The sequence below is a fragment of the Lagenorhynchus albirostris genome, chromosome 6 (assembly GCF_949774975.1).
Source record: "Lagenorhynchus albirostris chromosome 6, mLagAlb1.1, whole genome shotgun sequence".
Taxonomy (NCBI): domain Eukaryota; kingdom Metazoa; phylum Chordata; class Mammalia; order Artiodactyla; family Delphinidae; genus Lagenorhynchus; species Lagenorhynchus albirostris.
In genome coordinates, this window is record NC_083100.1 from 22,243,983 (window position 1) to 22,261,866 (window position 17,884).

At 35.7% G+C, this 17,884-nt stretch overlaps 1 protein-coding gene across 1 annotated transcript in view; it reads left to right on the top strand.

Moving 5' to 3' along the window:
* The window catches only part of ABCA12 (ATP binding cassette subfamily A member 12), a 187,700-nt gene that overhangs the window by 85,715 nt on the left and 84,101 nt on the right, over window positions 1-17,884 (top strand). The window contains exons 8-13 of the mRNA XM_060152174.1: window positions 1,304-1,416; window positions 5,824-5,899; window positions 9,577-9,695; window positions 10,712-10,818; window positions 16,719-16,975; window positions 17,074-17,186. Of these exons, the coding sequence (XP_060008157.1) occupies window positions 1,304-1,416; window positions 5,824-5,899; window positions 9,577-9,695; window positions 10,712-10,818; window positions 16,719-16,975; window positions 17,074-17,186 (785 nt within the window). The remainder of the gene's footprint in view (window positions 1-1,303; window positions 1,417-5,823; window positions 5,900-9,576; window positions 9,696-10,711; window positions 10,819-16,718; window positions 16,976-17,073; window positions 17,187-17,884) is intronic.

The following is a 17,884-nucleotide window of genomic DNA, read 5'->3' on the forward strand; positions in this document are numbered from 1 at the left end:
TGGGGCAAAGTGCCAGAGGTAAGACATAAAGTGGAAAGAACGTGAACTTTGAAATTAGACAGAACCAGTTCTATTTATTTGGATAACCTCCTGTAAGTTATTTAACTTTTTGAACTTTAGTTTTCCTGTCTATAAAACAAAACAAATGAAAATGACTTTATGGAACTATTAGAGAAGTAAATAAAATTATAAATATATATATGTTTATATATAGACACATATCTACTAGAAACTAGAGGATACTCTTAGCTCTCTAAATATTTTCATTCATAGCTAGGGAGCTAAAATTAAAATGACCTTAATTTAAATATTAAAAATTCCAAAAATATGGTAGGAAGTATATGCACATGCTGTTGCTGGAGTGAGCCTTCAGCTGATTAGGATACATATGGAAAAACTATCACCTCGTATGTATTACATGTAACTTCACAGTGGCAAATCCTTAACAAAGCCTTTTAAGTTACTACTCATGTATATTAAAGCATTGCCTCACAGTTATTTGTGAAATTCAGACATACTTGTACAATGCTAACATTTTTAAAATGTGCTAATGACAATAAGGGGATAAAAAAAGGCATTTCTTAAGTCACTAGTTGGTCTTTTGGAAATATGGAATGAACTCCAGCATAAGTGAATTTGCTGATTGTTCATCCACAGTGTAGACCGCCCATCTTATTAGTAACGTAAAACTCATAGGAAGACAGTGCCAGTTAGTCTGGATATTAATTTTGAGCTACCCCTTGAGCAGTGCCTATGGGCCATTTAGGGGATAGAATGCAGTCTTTAATTAGGGCAAGCTCCATTTTTTCTTCAAAAACATTACCATTTGTTTACCTTTGTAAAGATAAATATTTATCAAATGCTTAATTAATAATTATTCTTGAAACTGGATCTTTTATCTGGGCTTGATTTTTAATGAAAATAATTTCCAATATTTAATTTTTTCCTTTAATTAAAAACAAAAAAGAAGTATCCTTTCACTGGAAGCTTCTATTTCTAACCACTTATTTTTAGGTCTTAACAAAGAAAAAAAAAACTGACATGAAGTTCACTTCTTACTTTAAGGCCTTTTAGGTTTTAGAATCCTGGAACCGGTGAAGTGCTCTGTCTGGTTCAAGAACACTTTGTTGGGATTTTGTGCATAAACAGACAAACAAGTAATTAGACGACAAAAGCAGCATCTTGTTTCTTATGTTATAAGAATAGTTTTCTATACTGTAGCTATTTTCTCCTTGAATAACCTTTTGTTTCTGTCTGCAAACCTTGAAATACAATCTGGTTTAATTGTTTTTCAACTTGTTAGTGTGCTGCTGGCCGTGCAGAGGGTTTATCCACGGGTTACAACTAATGAAGGTTTCAGAGCTCTCCATAAATCTGTTAAACATCTGCTTTACACTCTGGACTCCCCATCTCAAGGTATTATATTACCATCTTCCTGTATTCAATTCTGTGTTGCAATTCTGTATTCAGTTCCATTAAAAATAAAAAACAAAGAGAAGTAATCAGTTATGGATGGTATCATTCTTAGGTAGAGACATAAACTACAACTAAATCTGGGTCTTAGGGTAACCAAAGTGTGGAGACAAGGAGAAATGGCCAGAAAAGAGGCTCTGACTTTCTAGGATTTTTATTTTGGTAAAAATGATCTCTCTTAGCTATATTATAAAGCTATGTTTATAGTTGGTATGAAAAATAAATATCAGAGTAAGGGAGTAAGCCTCAGCAAGTAGATTTCTACTACTACTTTTTGAACAAAAGCCTACACTGAATCGCAGTATCTTTGCCCTCATTTTCAAATTTTGTCTTTTTAATCAGGATGAGTCTTTGGTAAAAATATACCCCTCAACCAACCATCTTGAAAATGCATGATGGACGTCAGAGCGTGAATAGATCAGTATAGCTCTACTGTCACTTATAGGTATAAGACAAACTATAGCATGTTGCTAGTGAATCAGAAAAAAATCACCTTTGCATATAGAGGATAGCATTATATACCACACACATGGAAATGCACAGACACACACACAGCCATATACAGACAAACATTAAGGGCTATAAGGAATAAATCCGTACTTCCCAAGTAAAATGTTTCGTTAGCATTTACCTCTCCTGAATGAATTTAGAAATAGGCTTTCTCAACTGAGTTTGTCAACTTTTAAATATGTAGACTTTACCTTTGGATTACTGGTAAGTGTCCTGAGAGCATCAGGTCACAACCTGATTGTTTATTACAAGGTCTTTATTAGTTTTCATATGAATAGCAGGTTTGGAAAGGCTTTGAAGACTTCTCGAAGGAGGTTCTAACATACACTTAGATACCAATTTCTGTTAGTCTAGAACATTTTTTATATCATCAATTACAGAATTAATGACTAGCTTGCAAGATTGATTGCTGTTAAATTCAATGGTCTTGACGAACATTAAGGTTAAAAAAAAATTTTGCACTTTTAAAAAAGTCCAGACCAGAAAACCAGACAGTATAGTAAAAGACACTAATTATTTCCTCTGTATATTTTTATATTTTCATTTTAAAGACTTGAGAACTTCAAGTTCTCTTTACCATTCTTTTCCTTTTCATCTTCAGACTCACACCTTGTAATTGTAAAGTAGAGGGATGAAGTTGAAAATTTTTTTACAAAGGACAGAAGCTCCTCAGTGCCTTAGAAGCAAAAGAACCTGTCATTAACTGAGGCAGCAGAACACTTTTTTCTGTTGAACAGTATAACTAACTCAATTTTCAATACTTAACAATGGCCGTGTCTCATGTCTATGAATATGCTAATGATTTTGGCATGTATTAAGCCATGCAATTGGATAGTCAGGATGACAAGGAAATACATCAAGGAAATGTGCTTTTATTTTTTAAACTAGATGTGCTTATATTTGTTTGTTTTTTAATTTCCTACACGTGTGACTTTATCAGTCTGAGGATACCAACACAGTAACATTAATGTCAATTCCTAAGTCATTAAACCCTAAGCCCCTACCTACCTGCCTGAGCAGAAATTTCATGGCCTTTGAAAAATCCTTCCAGGTATTTCTGGGAATCCTTCAGGAAACTCAAACTTGTTTTGAAGTACAGATATCTGCCACGTTGCCCAAGCCACCCATGCTTAATCTCCATGGTGTTTAGCAGTATTTGTGAACATACTTCTTCCCTTGGCTTTACACTCAGTAAACTGGAGTGGAATGGTTTCTTAAAGCAGAGTTGCTTGGGTCCTCTCTAGTGCATGACAGGGCTCAGATAGCTTTGAGGGTCTCACTCCTTCTTTCAAAGAAAAAATAAAAGGGTAGTATTTTTTGTGTCAGTGATAAATATTTTATTATCTTAAGTCCCTTCTATCATCAAAACAACTCTATAAGAGATAGTTATTATCCCATTTTGCAGACAAAGAAACTGGGGCAGAGGGAGGCTGGGCACTTTGCCTGTGTTATACATCCAGCAAGTGGCTGAACTGAGATTTAGAGCCTAGATCTGTCTAAGCCCAAAGCCAGGTCCCCAAGCTCTTTGTTAGATGGCCTCACTCATATTTACCGTCTGGGACATATACACACTATGATAGCTCACACAAGTACCTGCCACCACCAAACCTCAGAACTGGCTCCACTTTCAGCCACTGATGGAGTTTGACTATTTGTGTCAGATTCCTTCTCACATGATACATTTTTTGATAGCCATTGCCCAATTCCTCTCCACACCACATGTCTATTTCTAATTCAGACCTCCCCACCCCATGTCTAGTTCTGATTCAACCCTGGTTATGAACATAGTTCAAGGTTTTTTCAGAAGCCTCCTCAGCAACCGTGATACTATGGAGATGCTAATAAACACTTGGGAAGAAGCTTGTCTCCTAAGTTCCTGTTTTAAGGAGTCTGATTCTCAGCTCCACCCCACTGAGGATCCCTACTTCACAGTTTACTATTTTCATTTATAAAACTGAGTTTTGAGAGCAAAGATTACCTTTTTGGCTCATTGAAGTTTGCTGTTTTGCAAAGTATAGTAAATGACATGAAATTACATCTTTAAAAGCAGAAAGCAATCTTTACTGGTGAAAGAGGCTATCTGTGCACTGGATTTCTTTCTATGTCTTTGGGCACCCTTTTTTATATATGCCTAAGAATAAAGTAACATCTGACTTTTTAAAGGTCTGTAACAATTTCCACTTCATTAAAGCCTATTTAATACAGTATTTCTTCTCAGACACCTTAGAGTCCAGAATGAAAAGTGGCCAGAGGGAGAAGTCCATACTTACCAGCAAGGTCAAGCCTATAATTGATATGTATAAAGTTAATTTCTATTAGTTATTCATTTGAATAGCGTGATGAGGAAGAGACACTCCATAACCATATAGAATACAAATGCTAATGAACTTGCTCAGCATCACATAGGAATTCAAAGTGAGCAAGATACGATCTTGGGAAAATGGTTTTATATACTTTTACACTGCAAAAGCGTAAGCCTCCAGAGTCCTATCCTGGATTATTCTCTATATGGTTGCCAATAAATAATAGGTATTACCATTATTAATTAGGTTTATTTATTCTGGGTATCTTCTTCTTGGTCCTTTCACTCACTAATGCATTGCTATCATTAGAGCAATAATACTTAGCAGCATCCTGAGCAGAGCAGAGAACTCCCTTCTGCCAGAGAGGAAAACTGAAAAAGTCACTCTGCCAGATACTAGGGACAGAGCAGACGTTACTCAGACATGACTGATACAGACGTAGGCAAGGAGGTCTTTAATTCTGTGAGTCTTTTACACACATGCTTAAACAAAATGATCAGCGTGAGAAAAGTACAGATGATTTCCTAGTTTTGTGCTAGGACCTTCTTAGAAGGCTTTAGAACACGCGAACTAGAGACAATGGTAGAAGCCTTAAAGCTGGCAATAAAATATCCTATTGAAAATGGTTAGACTAATGTTAAAAAAATGACAGCACTAAAACTACTGGATTATTTATAAGGAATTAGTAGTGTCTACAGGGAAGACTGAAATAAGTAATACCGTTTCCTTAAAGGTGCCGAATGAAAGCACTGGATTTCTGATGTTTTTATTTATGTAGTAGCTGTTTAAAGTATTTCATTTTCAATTTTGCATGTGAATGTTGTTGCACGCTTACTCTTTAACAATACAATGTTATGCAGCAAGCGGAATAAGGAATCTGTTTAACTTCTAGGGACAATTCTCTGTGTTGCATGAGATCTTCACATATGGTTTCCATTAGACCCAACTTAGTGATTGACTTCCACACTCCAAACTTTCATATTATTTGAGACCACTCAGAATGGTTCTGTTAACGTTAGCCAATTTGCATTCACGGCTGCATTCAGTTGAAATCACTGGCTGCTTTTTGAAAGATAGAAAATATAGATTAGTGATGGTAGATGTTTCCTACGGCTACATTCTAGACAACCGAAGACAAACAAAAAAATCCAGTGACCCATAAGACTGAAATTGGCTTCATTTGATTAAGAAGTCATGGGGTAGTCAATTTGCATTATGATATTTAAGAGTCATCTATGCATACAGGTTTTAGGATAAAATAGTGCAATGGTTTGATGCACAGAGAAATAATTTGTTCGAAATGCATATGCTTGACCATTGGAATTATTTCAATTAGTAGGCATCTATTTCCTATAAATATCTTAAATGTTTCCAACTGAAAGAGCTTAGACATCGCTTGTAAAATCCTTTGGAGAAAAATTCTGCAGACTTCCTGCATTTTTTTCCCATTAATTTGACCTGGGATGATTTTTGCTTAGAAAAATAAATCCTTTACAGAAATGTTAAATATTCTCCTATATAAATATTATCACTTTAGGTGGCTCTGATAATACAACACATGTGTGGAGTGAGGAAGATGGACAGTCTCTATCCCCAAGCAGCCTGGCTGCACAGTAAGTCTTTGTTGGTTTGTTGGTTTGTTTCTAAACTGGTAAGTAACTTGGCTGAATAAGCAATCAAAACAATTCATAAACATAATTCTTTTATCAGTATCTAATGCCATGGAATAGAAAAATCAATTATTGACTGACCAAAGAAAAAGATACAGTTGAAGTGCAGTAAAGTTGAAACTTGTTTTTTGGTATTATTCAATGATACTTTCGGATAATGCAACATGAGGATCTGTTTTTCAGCTCTAAGAGTGTATAACTAGATCCCACATGTTCTGTCTGGATTGGCTACCTTATGTCTATGAGGAAAATCTAGCTGGAGGAGCAATTTCCAACTCTTTTCAGGTCTTTCATCGTGAAAGATGTAGAAGTCTCCAATTTTTTACATTACTATTTATTTCGGTTTTAAAAAATCAAAATATTTTGTATGCTCACTCAAGGTAATGCACACTTTGTTTGCTTCAGTAGTATTCAGGTAGCCAAAACTGTTTATAGGTAATTTGATTTTGGACTCTTTGTGGGGCATGTAAATACGTTGTCTCAGGAATAGGCAGTGGAAATAACAGCAGTTACCCCAGCTTCTAATGACCATTAATGTGTAATAGTTATGGTAGAAGCTGACTGAAGTAAATGCACATGGTTCAAGGCAAATTTAGGGACTAGGTGGCCTGTTATGTAAAAGGCTGTTTAGGCCTGATAAATTACACTATTGAAATTCTTTAACTTTAGTCCCAAAGGATATATTTTTGTGCTAATGGAAATGTGTACAAATAAAAACAAATAATAGGACTTACTTTTAACCATTCATTTCTTTTTCTAAAATAAAATCTATGCAATTGTTTATAAACTTTCTATTATTCAATGAGAAGTTCCGCAACTCTGGGTAATTCTAGGCAAAATCCTTCCATCAATAACCACCTCCTCTTTCTGCTCCCACATCTCTCCTCCTCTAAGGTGGCTGAACCAGATGCTTCTCCCAAGAGCAATCTCACAGCTCTGGGCAATTTTACCCCAGACAGGATTCCATGTCCCAAATAATCAAGTCTTTTAAACACATTCTCTGTATAGCCAGAAAAATAATTTTTTTAAAAAACCTCTGAATTGAATGAAGTAAGTCAGAAAGAGAAAAACAAATACCGTATGCTAATGCACATGTATGGAATCTAAGAAAACAGTACTGATGAACCTAGTGAAAGGGCAGGAATAAAGACGCAGATGGAGAGAACGGACTTGAGGACACGGTGGGGAAGGGGAAGCTGAGACAAAGTGAGAGAGTAGCACTGACATATATACACTACCAAATGTAAAATAGATAGCTAGTGGGAAGCTTCTCTGTAGCACAGGGAGATCAGCTCAATGCTTTGTGATGACCTAGAGGGATGGGATAGGGAGGGTGGGAGGGAGGCTCAAGAGAGAGGGGATATGTATACTTATAGCTGATTCACTTTGTTGCACAACAGAAACTAACACAACATTGTAAAGCAATTATACTCCAATAAAGATATATATATATATATATATATATATATATATATATATATATATATATAACCTCTGAATTGAGACAACTGGATGCTTATTGCTGAAGCCAGGTATCTTTATCAGAGCCTTGGGGCATCCGTAACATTGATAATGTTAGTGCTTCAGACCTGAAAATTCCACAGCAAAGGTAGTTGGTTACTGACAGCTAGCTTACAGTTTATTAGAAAGAATTCAATACTTTTAAGATGGCTCTTGTTGAGATTGATGCAATTAAGGGATTTCTTATCTTTGGACTTCCTTTCCCTCCACACTTTAAAATAATCATAGAGTGGCAGTACTTGGCATGAGATAAAAATGTTTATGATCCAGAATTTTCTAAAGAAAGCTGCTCAAAATTTTTCTTTTCCTCAAAGCTCTTCTCTCTCACTGTTTTTGCACTAAAGTTAATTATTTTTTATTGTGTTGTGTGTGTGTGTGCACGTGCACACACATGCATGCATACATCCGTAAGCTCATCTTTAGTTGTAACCATTCTTGAGAAGTAGGTGAGATTTTTATATAAAGAATACATAAATTAAATCGTTTAAAGGAATACTTGGATGTTTATGCCAAAACAGTGGCACATATGTATCTTAATTTTTGGTGTATCTTAAATCTAATCTCAAAAATCTTGGCAATCAGATGTTCTTTATGGAACTAAGATAATGCTTAGATGATATTTCAAGGTCACTTTTAGCCCAACATTCTTTTTTTAAAGCTTGAAAATTTACCATTCACCATTCTTGTGCCATTTCATCTGGAAAAGTAGACCAGTATTTTGCCCCTGAGCACAGCACCAGAATGGAAATGGCTCAATGCTATAATGATTAAGACAAAGAGGAAGACAAACACAAAAGAAAGAGAGATAATACTGAGAGGAGAGTCTCTGGTCAAGGAAATGCCTAAACAAAACAAGAAGCCTCAGGAATGGGTGCAATTTTTTTAAACATGGAGGCTGTGGGTTGTATTTAAATGAGAGTCGGCCATCTGACCAATTAACTGGGCTCTGACTGCCAAGTTAGGGACTTTTCTTGCCATAGATTTTTTTTTCTTGTTAAACTTCCTCAAATATCCAGTGTCATTAACCCACATGTAAACACCCTAAGACTTCTTTAGTGTTAATGCAAACATTGTCCTACATGTTTACTAGCTATGCCAGTATAAGTCTCTTCCATTAGTATTTGACTTAAATCTAAAATAATATCCAATAGAACTAGTTAATTTGTCGTGCAGTTTGATTCAAAATAGATGGTTCCCAAATAAACCATTGATACTTGTTCTATCTCTGCTGTACATAACATTCAATAGTAGACACTAAGGGAAGAAATTACAAAATGAGTAGAGATGCAGCCTCACAGTTGAAGTGACAGGGCATGTGTAACATACACATGTTTACTCACTCACATATGTATGCCTCAAAAATCTTAGACTATGTCCTCACATGCCAGTCAGTTTGAAAGGAAACCAGAAAGTGGATAATTTGGGAACTCTGAATTGGTTGTTTAAAGAAAAGAAAAGGAACTTCTATTGTTCATTTGGATTCTACCATTTCTTTTTAATCACAGTTAAATGAATTTAAATTATTTAGAGAATATTATAGGTGGAAGGGATCTAGCAGATCATTTGACAAGAGAGGAAACTGAAGCCCAGAGAGAGGGTTGCCAGATTTAGCGGAAAGAGAAAAGAAAAAAGAGAAGAGAAGAGAAGGGAAGGGAAGGGAAGGAGAAGAGGGGAGGGGAGGGGAGGGGAGGGGAAGGAGACATACAAGACTCATGGGACATACTAATACTGAAAAATTGTTCATTATTTACCTGAAATTCAAATTTAACTGGGACTCCTGTATTTTATCTGGCAACCCTAGCCCAGTGATTTTTCTTTCATGTAAATGTGCCTAGAAATGATGTTAAGATCACTTATGATTGGATAGTAAAATAATTAAATATAGAGATAATGCCCATGGAAAAGGTAAATACTTAGAGAATCCAGAGTAGTGCTGTCATTGTGCAGCTGGGCTGGATGGGGGAAGATGTCCTACTTCACAGTGCTTCAATGCTCAAATCAACCAATGCCAAACAACTAGGGACTCACATGATCTCAACAAAATGGCTTTGCTTTATTTTTATATGACTTAATTTATATATTCTTTTCTAATTCTATAGGCTCCTAATACTGGAAAACTTTGAAGATGCCCTCTTAAATATATCAGTAGATAGTCCTTATATTCCGTACTTGGCATGTGTGAGAAATGTCACTGACAATTTGGCCAGGGGATCAAAAGGTAATACTCCTCTTAAGAGTCAAAATGCTACTCATGGTTTGTAATTTTGTTCTAAAATAGTAAATCTTATAAGATGTTGGCTTAAAAAAGAAAGAAAATTTAAAAATCTTAGTTTCCATATGCATCTGTTTCAGTGGTTTGATATATAAAGGGACTGTCTAATCATATTATTATGTTATTACTCCTGTCCCTGCTGCTAGTACCACCTGGCCACCTGGACAAACTTTAATGTATAATGGCCAGATAACAGATGTGTTAATGGCCACCTGGATAAACTTTCCAAGTCTCCAGAATTAGGAGTTCACATAACCCTCCGTGACATTTTCTATGCCCTCAATAATCTTAGTTGTCAAAAAATAATGAAGAAGGATAATGTAGACTTCCAAAAGCAGATGTAAATTACATAAAGAAAGGCATTTTTGTAGCAGACTATTTTTACTTCTGATCCTTACACACTTTAACCATGAAGATTGCATTTAATCAAATATTCCTTTTTCCTTTTTTTAAAGATAAAACATCTATTTTCTTACACTTTGTAGGAGATATACATTCACTGTTCCTACACCAAAATAGCTTTTTGAGACTTAATAGCAAGCAAATAGCACAACAGGTATTTAAGTGTGGTCTATCTTTACCGGACATGAATTAATCAAGGTTGGAAGGGCATATTTGTGTCACAGTGTTATACAACCTATTCTCTCTCAAACACTTCAAGTTAATAGTACATCCAAAATAAAAGCATGTTCAGTTCACCAAGAACCAAAACTGTATAGCACCTTTGCTGGAAATATTTTTATCTCTAAGCAGAATATCTATGAATATTTTAAAAATAATGAACTCTATAGTCTCCATGGTTCAAGGAAAGATTAAATTTTCACTCATTTTATATTTAGATTGAAATAGGCTATTATCTTAGAAAAAACTTAGTAGTAAATTAGGATAAAGGTGTCTTTCAAATAGGTTTCCTAGATGACCTTGCAGTTCACATAACGTAATTCTTTTCTCCTCCTTTACAGAAAATTTAAGACTGCTGCACTCTACAATTCAATTTCAAAAATCTTTTCTTCAAAATGGTTCCTATGAGGATTACTTCCCTCCAGTTCCTGAAGTCTTGAAATCAAAAGTAAGCCATGAAAGAAAAAGAAAAAAAAACCAAAAACCTCAAAAACTTCTTGTAATTCTCTGGCAAGATATATTTGTAATTTAAGTTTTAAATCTGTATTTTTTTAAAATACTGGTTCTATTTTGAGTCTAAATTAATGCTAGAAAAAGGGTGACAAGAGTTCTGGTGTTACATAATTGTATTTTGTTTTTAATCAGTGGATATCTCTGTCTGAAATGACCCATAAGAGACTAATTACAGAATGCAATACGTAAAGGAACAGCTCCTGATGTAGTTGTCTCATTAAGCTACACGATTTGAAAAAGCATTAAAAATTTGATTCCTAATTTGAAATGTCCCTAGTTTTTTTTTTTTAATTTATTTATTTATTTTTGGCTGCGTTGTGTCTTCGTTGCTGCACGCGGTCTTTCTCTAGTTGCGGCGAGCGGGGGCTACTCTTCGTTGCGGTGCGTGGGCTTCTCATTGCGGTGGCTTCTCTTGTGGTGGGGCATGGGCTGTAGGTGTGTGGGCTTCAGTAGTTGTGGCACGTGGGCTTAGTAGTTGTGGCTCGTGGGCTCTAGAGCGCAGGCTCAGTAGTTGTGGTGCACGTACTTAGTTGCTCCGCGGCATGCAGGATCTTCCCGGACCAGGGCTCAAACCCATGTCCCCTGCCTTGGCAGGCGGATTCTTAACCACTGCGCCAGCAGGGAAGCCCCCTAGTTTTTAAAACTATAAAAGTTGATTTCAAAAGCTGATGTTTTAGACTTCACAGTGTACAAAAATCTCAGAAGTTGACTCACCTTATTTGTATTATTATCATCAGAAGCAGAAACTAATACTGTAAATCATATTAGAATGTATGATATTGAAGAAAGGGAGGGAACGCAGTGGGAAAAATGTTAACTCTGAAGTTTGAATTGGTTGGTATTTGTCTCTTATTCTTTGTTTAGCTCATACATACAGTACGCAGGTTATCATGAAATTCACTCTCTTTCTTAAATAACCCTTTAAATTTTGAAAGCAGCTCTCCTAGTAAGAACAGCAGTTTAATTGGATTCATGTAGCCAGGGATAAAGTAAAATTAGAACTGGTTTATGCAGAGCAAGCAGGATGACTTGCTGTATAGTCAACCTGGTCTAACTAAGCAGGCGTACAAAGCATGTGTCCATGTATATTACAAATAAATATGCTAGTTAGACTACCTGCATTGTAGTCTTAAGTCTTCTACATGGATCAAAATTTCTAGTGTACTTAATTTAGCACTATCTTAGTTTGTGCAAATGAGAAGGAAGTTATGCATTCATCTGGAAAAGTCCTACTCATCCTTCAAGGATAAGTTTAAATGTCACTCTGAGAGTATCTCCTTTCTCACTGTTTCCAAGTCAGGATAATGACTTTGTATGCATGTAATATTTACCCATTCATTCATTCCATCCATCATCTGTGCTCTCATAATGCTAATCTGTTTATTTAAAAGATATAATCTCTAACCCCAAAATCTTTAATAATCAATCCAGTGGAGGAGATGGAAAAGCAGACCAATGATTATAACACAGTGAGATAAGTGTTGTGGTATGTGGATGGACAGGATTCTGTATATGGAGGTGGCATATCTGACTCAGATTGCAGAGCATGAAGGTGGAGAGAAGAAATTTCATGGAGGAGATACTCCTTACTCTGAGTCCTTGCAGGCTGTGTAGGATTAGGTTATAGTCCTACATTCCAGACATAGAGACATGCGTTGGTAAGAAGGCAGAGGTGTGAACCTGAAGGACAGATATAGGTTACCTGGAGTTATGTGTCCAGCTGGAGCACAAGATGCCTATGAGAGAGGCAGGAAAGGGGACCCAGCTCCCCAAGGCCTCTTTATATTTAGTCAAGCAGTTTGAATCTGATCCTGAAAATTGTGAATTTGAAGAAGGTGAATTCTGCATTTTAGGAAAAGATCTCTCTAGGAGAATTATGGAGGACAGATTGGAAGAAAGCCAAGTAGGTGATTTTTTGTAGTAACCTAAGCAAAAAGTGAGGCCCTGCACTATGTCAGTGGCAGAGAATAGAAGGAAAAGAATTTCAAGAGCATTGTAGGAGGTGGGTTGACACAACTTGGCAGCCAGTGAGGTGTGAGGCATAGGGAAGGGGAGTCTCCGATTACAGTGAGATTTCTGGCTTTTGGAATTTACTACTTAGCATTATAGCTCATTGTATATGTAGGGTCTATTTCCCTCACTAGAGTGTAAAATCTGATGAAATTATGCCTTCTGCATCTCTAAAGTCTCACATCTAGCACACAGTAGTATCTTAAGACTTGACTTATGAATTTGTGAACAAATGATGGTGTTTAAGTAGAGCCCTGGTGATGTAATCATATTACCTGGGCAATTCCTCATTGTAGTTCTCAACTTGCAAAGTAACTGAGCAGCACACAATATACATTGGGAAATGGAAACAATACATTCTCAGTCATTTACAATAATGGTATGGGAATGGAGCTAAGGATAACTTAGAACAGCATCCACATTTTGAGTGTACTGCTTCCCTTGTGGGTTACATTATGAAAAAGGTTCAAGAAGCCACAGAAGTGGAAATAAACTACAGTCCCGTCCCTTAGGTGGGAAATCTACTGTCATTTATAACAAGCATGGCTGCTATTTGCAATTGACAGAACCCGTCCATTCCAGGACTACAGGCTCCATAGGAACATGGTTAAGTCTGTCACTTTACTCTGTACTCTCAGCACCTGGCACAGTCTGACACATGGAAAATATTCAGCACATATCATTGAAAGAATGAAGGCAGACTCCTAGAGCTTTGTAAGAAGAGATGCTTTTACTTCCCTGCTTCATCCTCCTTGGTAATTGGTATCTTGATTGTGACAGTGAGTTAGGGCCCACCCTAACATTTTTATTCATGATATTTCTAAGAAGGTTTAGACCCTCCAAAATGCCAAATGCCTGTCATTCATTGGTGACTTTTTTTCTTTTCTAGCCCCGAACGTTCTACTCTTCCTGAACTTTAGTTTTCTCCTCCCTTCACCGTCTGTTTTCTCCTCTTTTATTTCCAGTCTCTCTGGTGGGAAGGATAACTTCCTGATTGGGGAAATACTCATAAAATGGATATTCTCTATATTAAGCAGAAATACAGATAGGACATTATTTATATTGTAATACCTTTACATTTTTAAATAAGTCTCGTTTCCTTTCAGTTACCTGCTAAGAGTCCAGGAGTGTTGCAGTTTCAGTATTTTTACACATACAGTATTTTGAAGTTTACGCCATCATGTTACTTACAATTCTGATTCAGATGCATTAGGAACTGTAGGCACTAGGGAATTCAGTCACAGCTGGACGTGGAGTTAGTTATGGGTCATTGTTCAAGTTTAGGCCTGAGCCCTTACTATGTAGACCAGTGTCGTGATACATGAGACTGTGACAAACCTGTAATCTGGGCTTGACACATACTTTTGAAGAGGTAATTATAATTCTCTGAATGTATGTTGATTACTAATGATCTATGAAGTTTCTAAAAGTTTAATGCATGTATTGCTTTTAGAAGAAAGTAGTAAATAATGACAAATCGTAAATGACCATGACGTTGCTCCTCGGCGGATGTGCCTCACAGTGCAGGCCACATTATTAACCCTGAATTAAATTCTTATTTCAGAGGACCAGTTCTACTTCAGTAACATGGCTAGATTTCCAATTTCTCCTTCTATATCTTTTATCAAGCCAAGATTATACTCTATGGACTTTTATTGGTTTCTTGTTATATGTATGTCAAACTTGCAATTAAAAAATACATTTCAGTCTCTACTGAGTAAAGTCATTCACATTTACTACACCCTTAAAAGCTCAATTAAAAAAATTAATTGGGCTCCCAGTATTTATCTTTTTATTTAAGAAATCACCAAAATAAAAGTCACTGGCAGAGAGGTTGGGCTCTATTCATTAGAAGTTTAATCATATCTAGTATTTGGAAAATCAAAGGAAGGAACAAGTGACAAACATACAGTTACATCTGGTAAAATGATTGAGTTTATTACAGAATGGAAAATTTCTCATAGTAATAAGACTAGTAAGTAGAATTTTAATACATATGAAACCATTTTAGATAGTTCAAAACCAGAAGTCAATTAGAATATTAAGTACATCGGAAAGCAGACCAATGATTTTTACTATCTAAGATGATTGGTGTTTAATTGCTACTGCCTACGTGTAGTTAATATAAGTCTCTCATCCAAGACACATCACTGTACCTTTCCCATTTGACATAGGCAAAGAAATATTCCTGAACATTTTCCTGTATTATAATTCATTTCTGTCAAAATGCAACTTCTGATTAGAAACTCAGCTGCAATGAATGATACATATTTGCTTCTTTAGATGTTTCTCCAAATTATTTCACTTCTTAAAAAGAGTAGCTCTAGGGTTGCTTCCAAGCACAACAGAACTGACTTCCCCAGAGGCATAATTTTTTATCCCAGGAAGTATGACTTGGAGATATATCCTCAGAACACACAGAGCATAGTGAACCGCAAGGAGGAATATACTTGCGTAGGAAAGTAGTTGATTTTCATTTTTCTCCTTTTTCTCTAAGTATGGGATTTTAGGCCCTTTTAAGCACTCCATAGAACAAAAGTTTCCCTCAGTAAGTAAGAGGATAGAAGATAATGTCAATAACAGTACAGACACTTTTGAAAAACAAGATATATACCAATCCATATTTTTAAATATATGTGATTCTCATGCACAGTTTTAAAAAGTCTTTTTTTGGTTAATTAATTTTTTTAAACCTGTGATAAAATACACATAACATAAAATTTACCACCTTAACTATTTTTAACTGTGCAGTTCAATTGTGTTAAATACACACAGATTGTAGAACTCTTAATCTTGCAAAACAAAAATCCTCTACCCGTGAAACACCTATTTCTCATTGCCCTCTCCCCCTAGCCCCTGGCACCTGCATTTCTACTTTCTGTTGCTATTAATTTGACTATGCTTGGTACTTCATATAAGTGGAATCATACAGTATTTGTCTTTTTATGACTGGCTTATATCACTTAGCATAATGCCCTCTAGGCTCATCCACCTCATAATATGTGAGAGAATCTCCTTACTTTTTAAGGCTAAATAATATTCCATTTTATGTGTTTACCACATTGTGTTTATCCATTCATCTGTCAATGGACATGGGGTGCTTCTACCTCTTGGCTATCGTGAATAATGCTGCTGTGAACATGGGTCTACAAATATCTGTTCAAACCCTAGCTTTCAATAAATACTTTTGAGTATATACCTAGAAGTGGAATTGCTGAGTCATATGTTAATTCTATTTCAAATTTTCTTGAAGACTCACCATACTATTTTTTACAGTAGCTACATCATTTTATATTCCCCAAGAGTGCACAAGGGTTCTAATTTCTCCATATCCTTGCCAACACTTGTTATTTTCAGGTTTTATTTATTTATTTGTTCATTTGTTTGTATGTTTGTTTGTTTTGATAGTAGGCATCCTGGTGGGTGTGAAGAAAACATTTTTTGAAGTTTCAAACCAAATCTGCTTTGCTATCTGCCCTTACACATGATTTAAAAAATAAACTAAAATATAAAATTAGTTTAAGTATTTGTGATTTAAATGAGATAAAACTAAACTACATCTTTTCAACCTGTGGATCCACAAGATATGACTACATTTGAGCAAGAGGTCTAACAGGTCCAAAAGTTTTATAAAATTCTTAAGAGAACAGTAAACTCAAATGATAGAAAATAGTGCTTTGTGGTAAAACTGTTGCCAAATGCCAACTCACTAAACATATAAGCAAAATGTTTTTAGGAAGTAAATCAATTTTGGTTGCTTATTATCAACTAATAAACATTTAGAATAACATAACTGATGTTTCCCATCTCTCCCCCTCTCGAAAGCTGTCTCAGCTTGGAAACTTGACCAAACTTCTTTGTGAACCTGAAACTTTCAGTTCACTAGAGAAAATGTGCCAGCTGTCTAGCATGGACTTTGGGAACCTGTGTGAAGAGGGTGCGTTTCATGTGCAGCTCCTCAAAGCAGCAGAATTCAGCACCGAAATAGCCACCAGCTTACTGTATCATGACAATATTCTATCTGAAAAACTGAGGGATTTGCTTTCTGGGGATCCAAGCAAAATTAATTTAGATATGGATCGGTAAGTTTTTCCATTGTCTTCTTCCTTGGTGAAATCCCTTCTCAAATAACTATTGATATGCCTAGTTCAATTTCTTCTCCTCTTCTGCTTTGTTCCAGGTTTCTAGAACAGGCATTACAAATGAATTACTTGGAAAATATCACACGGTTAATGCCGAAGATTCAAGCCATGCTGCATGTCAATAACAGTGCAGACACCTTGGAAAAACCAGGTGTTTCCCCATCCATATTTTAAATGCTGTCTTATTAAAAATGCATGTGATTCTCATGCTGCAGTTTAGAAAAGGCTTTTTTGAAGTTCCTAACCAAACCTACTTTGTATCTGCCCTTATGCATGAGACATCTGAAGCTTTCAAATATGGTTACTTGTCTAAAATAAACAACACAGCAGGCCAGCAGAGAATGAAACAGCGAAATCTGGTTTCACAGAAAAATGTCTTCAAAAATTTAACTAGTTAGACTATTCACCTTTTATTTCTCTGATATATTAAAGTGCATTAGTCTTTTGCAAGAGCAAGGATGAAAGTTATTTACTTCTGTGAGAATAATCTGATTTTAAAAATAAAGATGCACTGCTGTCTACAGAAATATCGATTCAGAGCCTCATATTAGTATTCTGAGCATGACGCATCATGCAGTACATGTATTCTTGCGTAATACCTCAATACTGAAAAGAAAGACATTCAGAATTTTGGACAACAGGCAGCCACAAAATTGGAAGGGCACTAAGTCCAAAAATAAGGAAGGTATATTTGCATGAGAGATACTTCATAAAGAAACTGAAAGGCATTTGCAAAATAGAGATCACAATCTGCTAAAATAAGGTCAAAATATTTTTTGCTATCCATTGAATGACCCAGATATGAAATAATTGTAATAACTGTCCTAAAAGAGTTTGGAATTAAACACA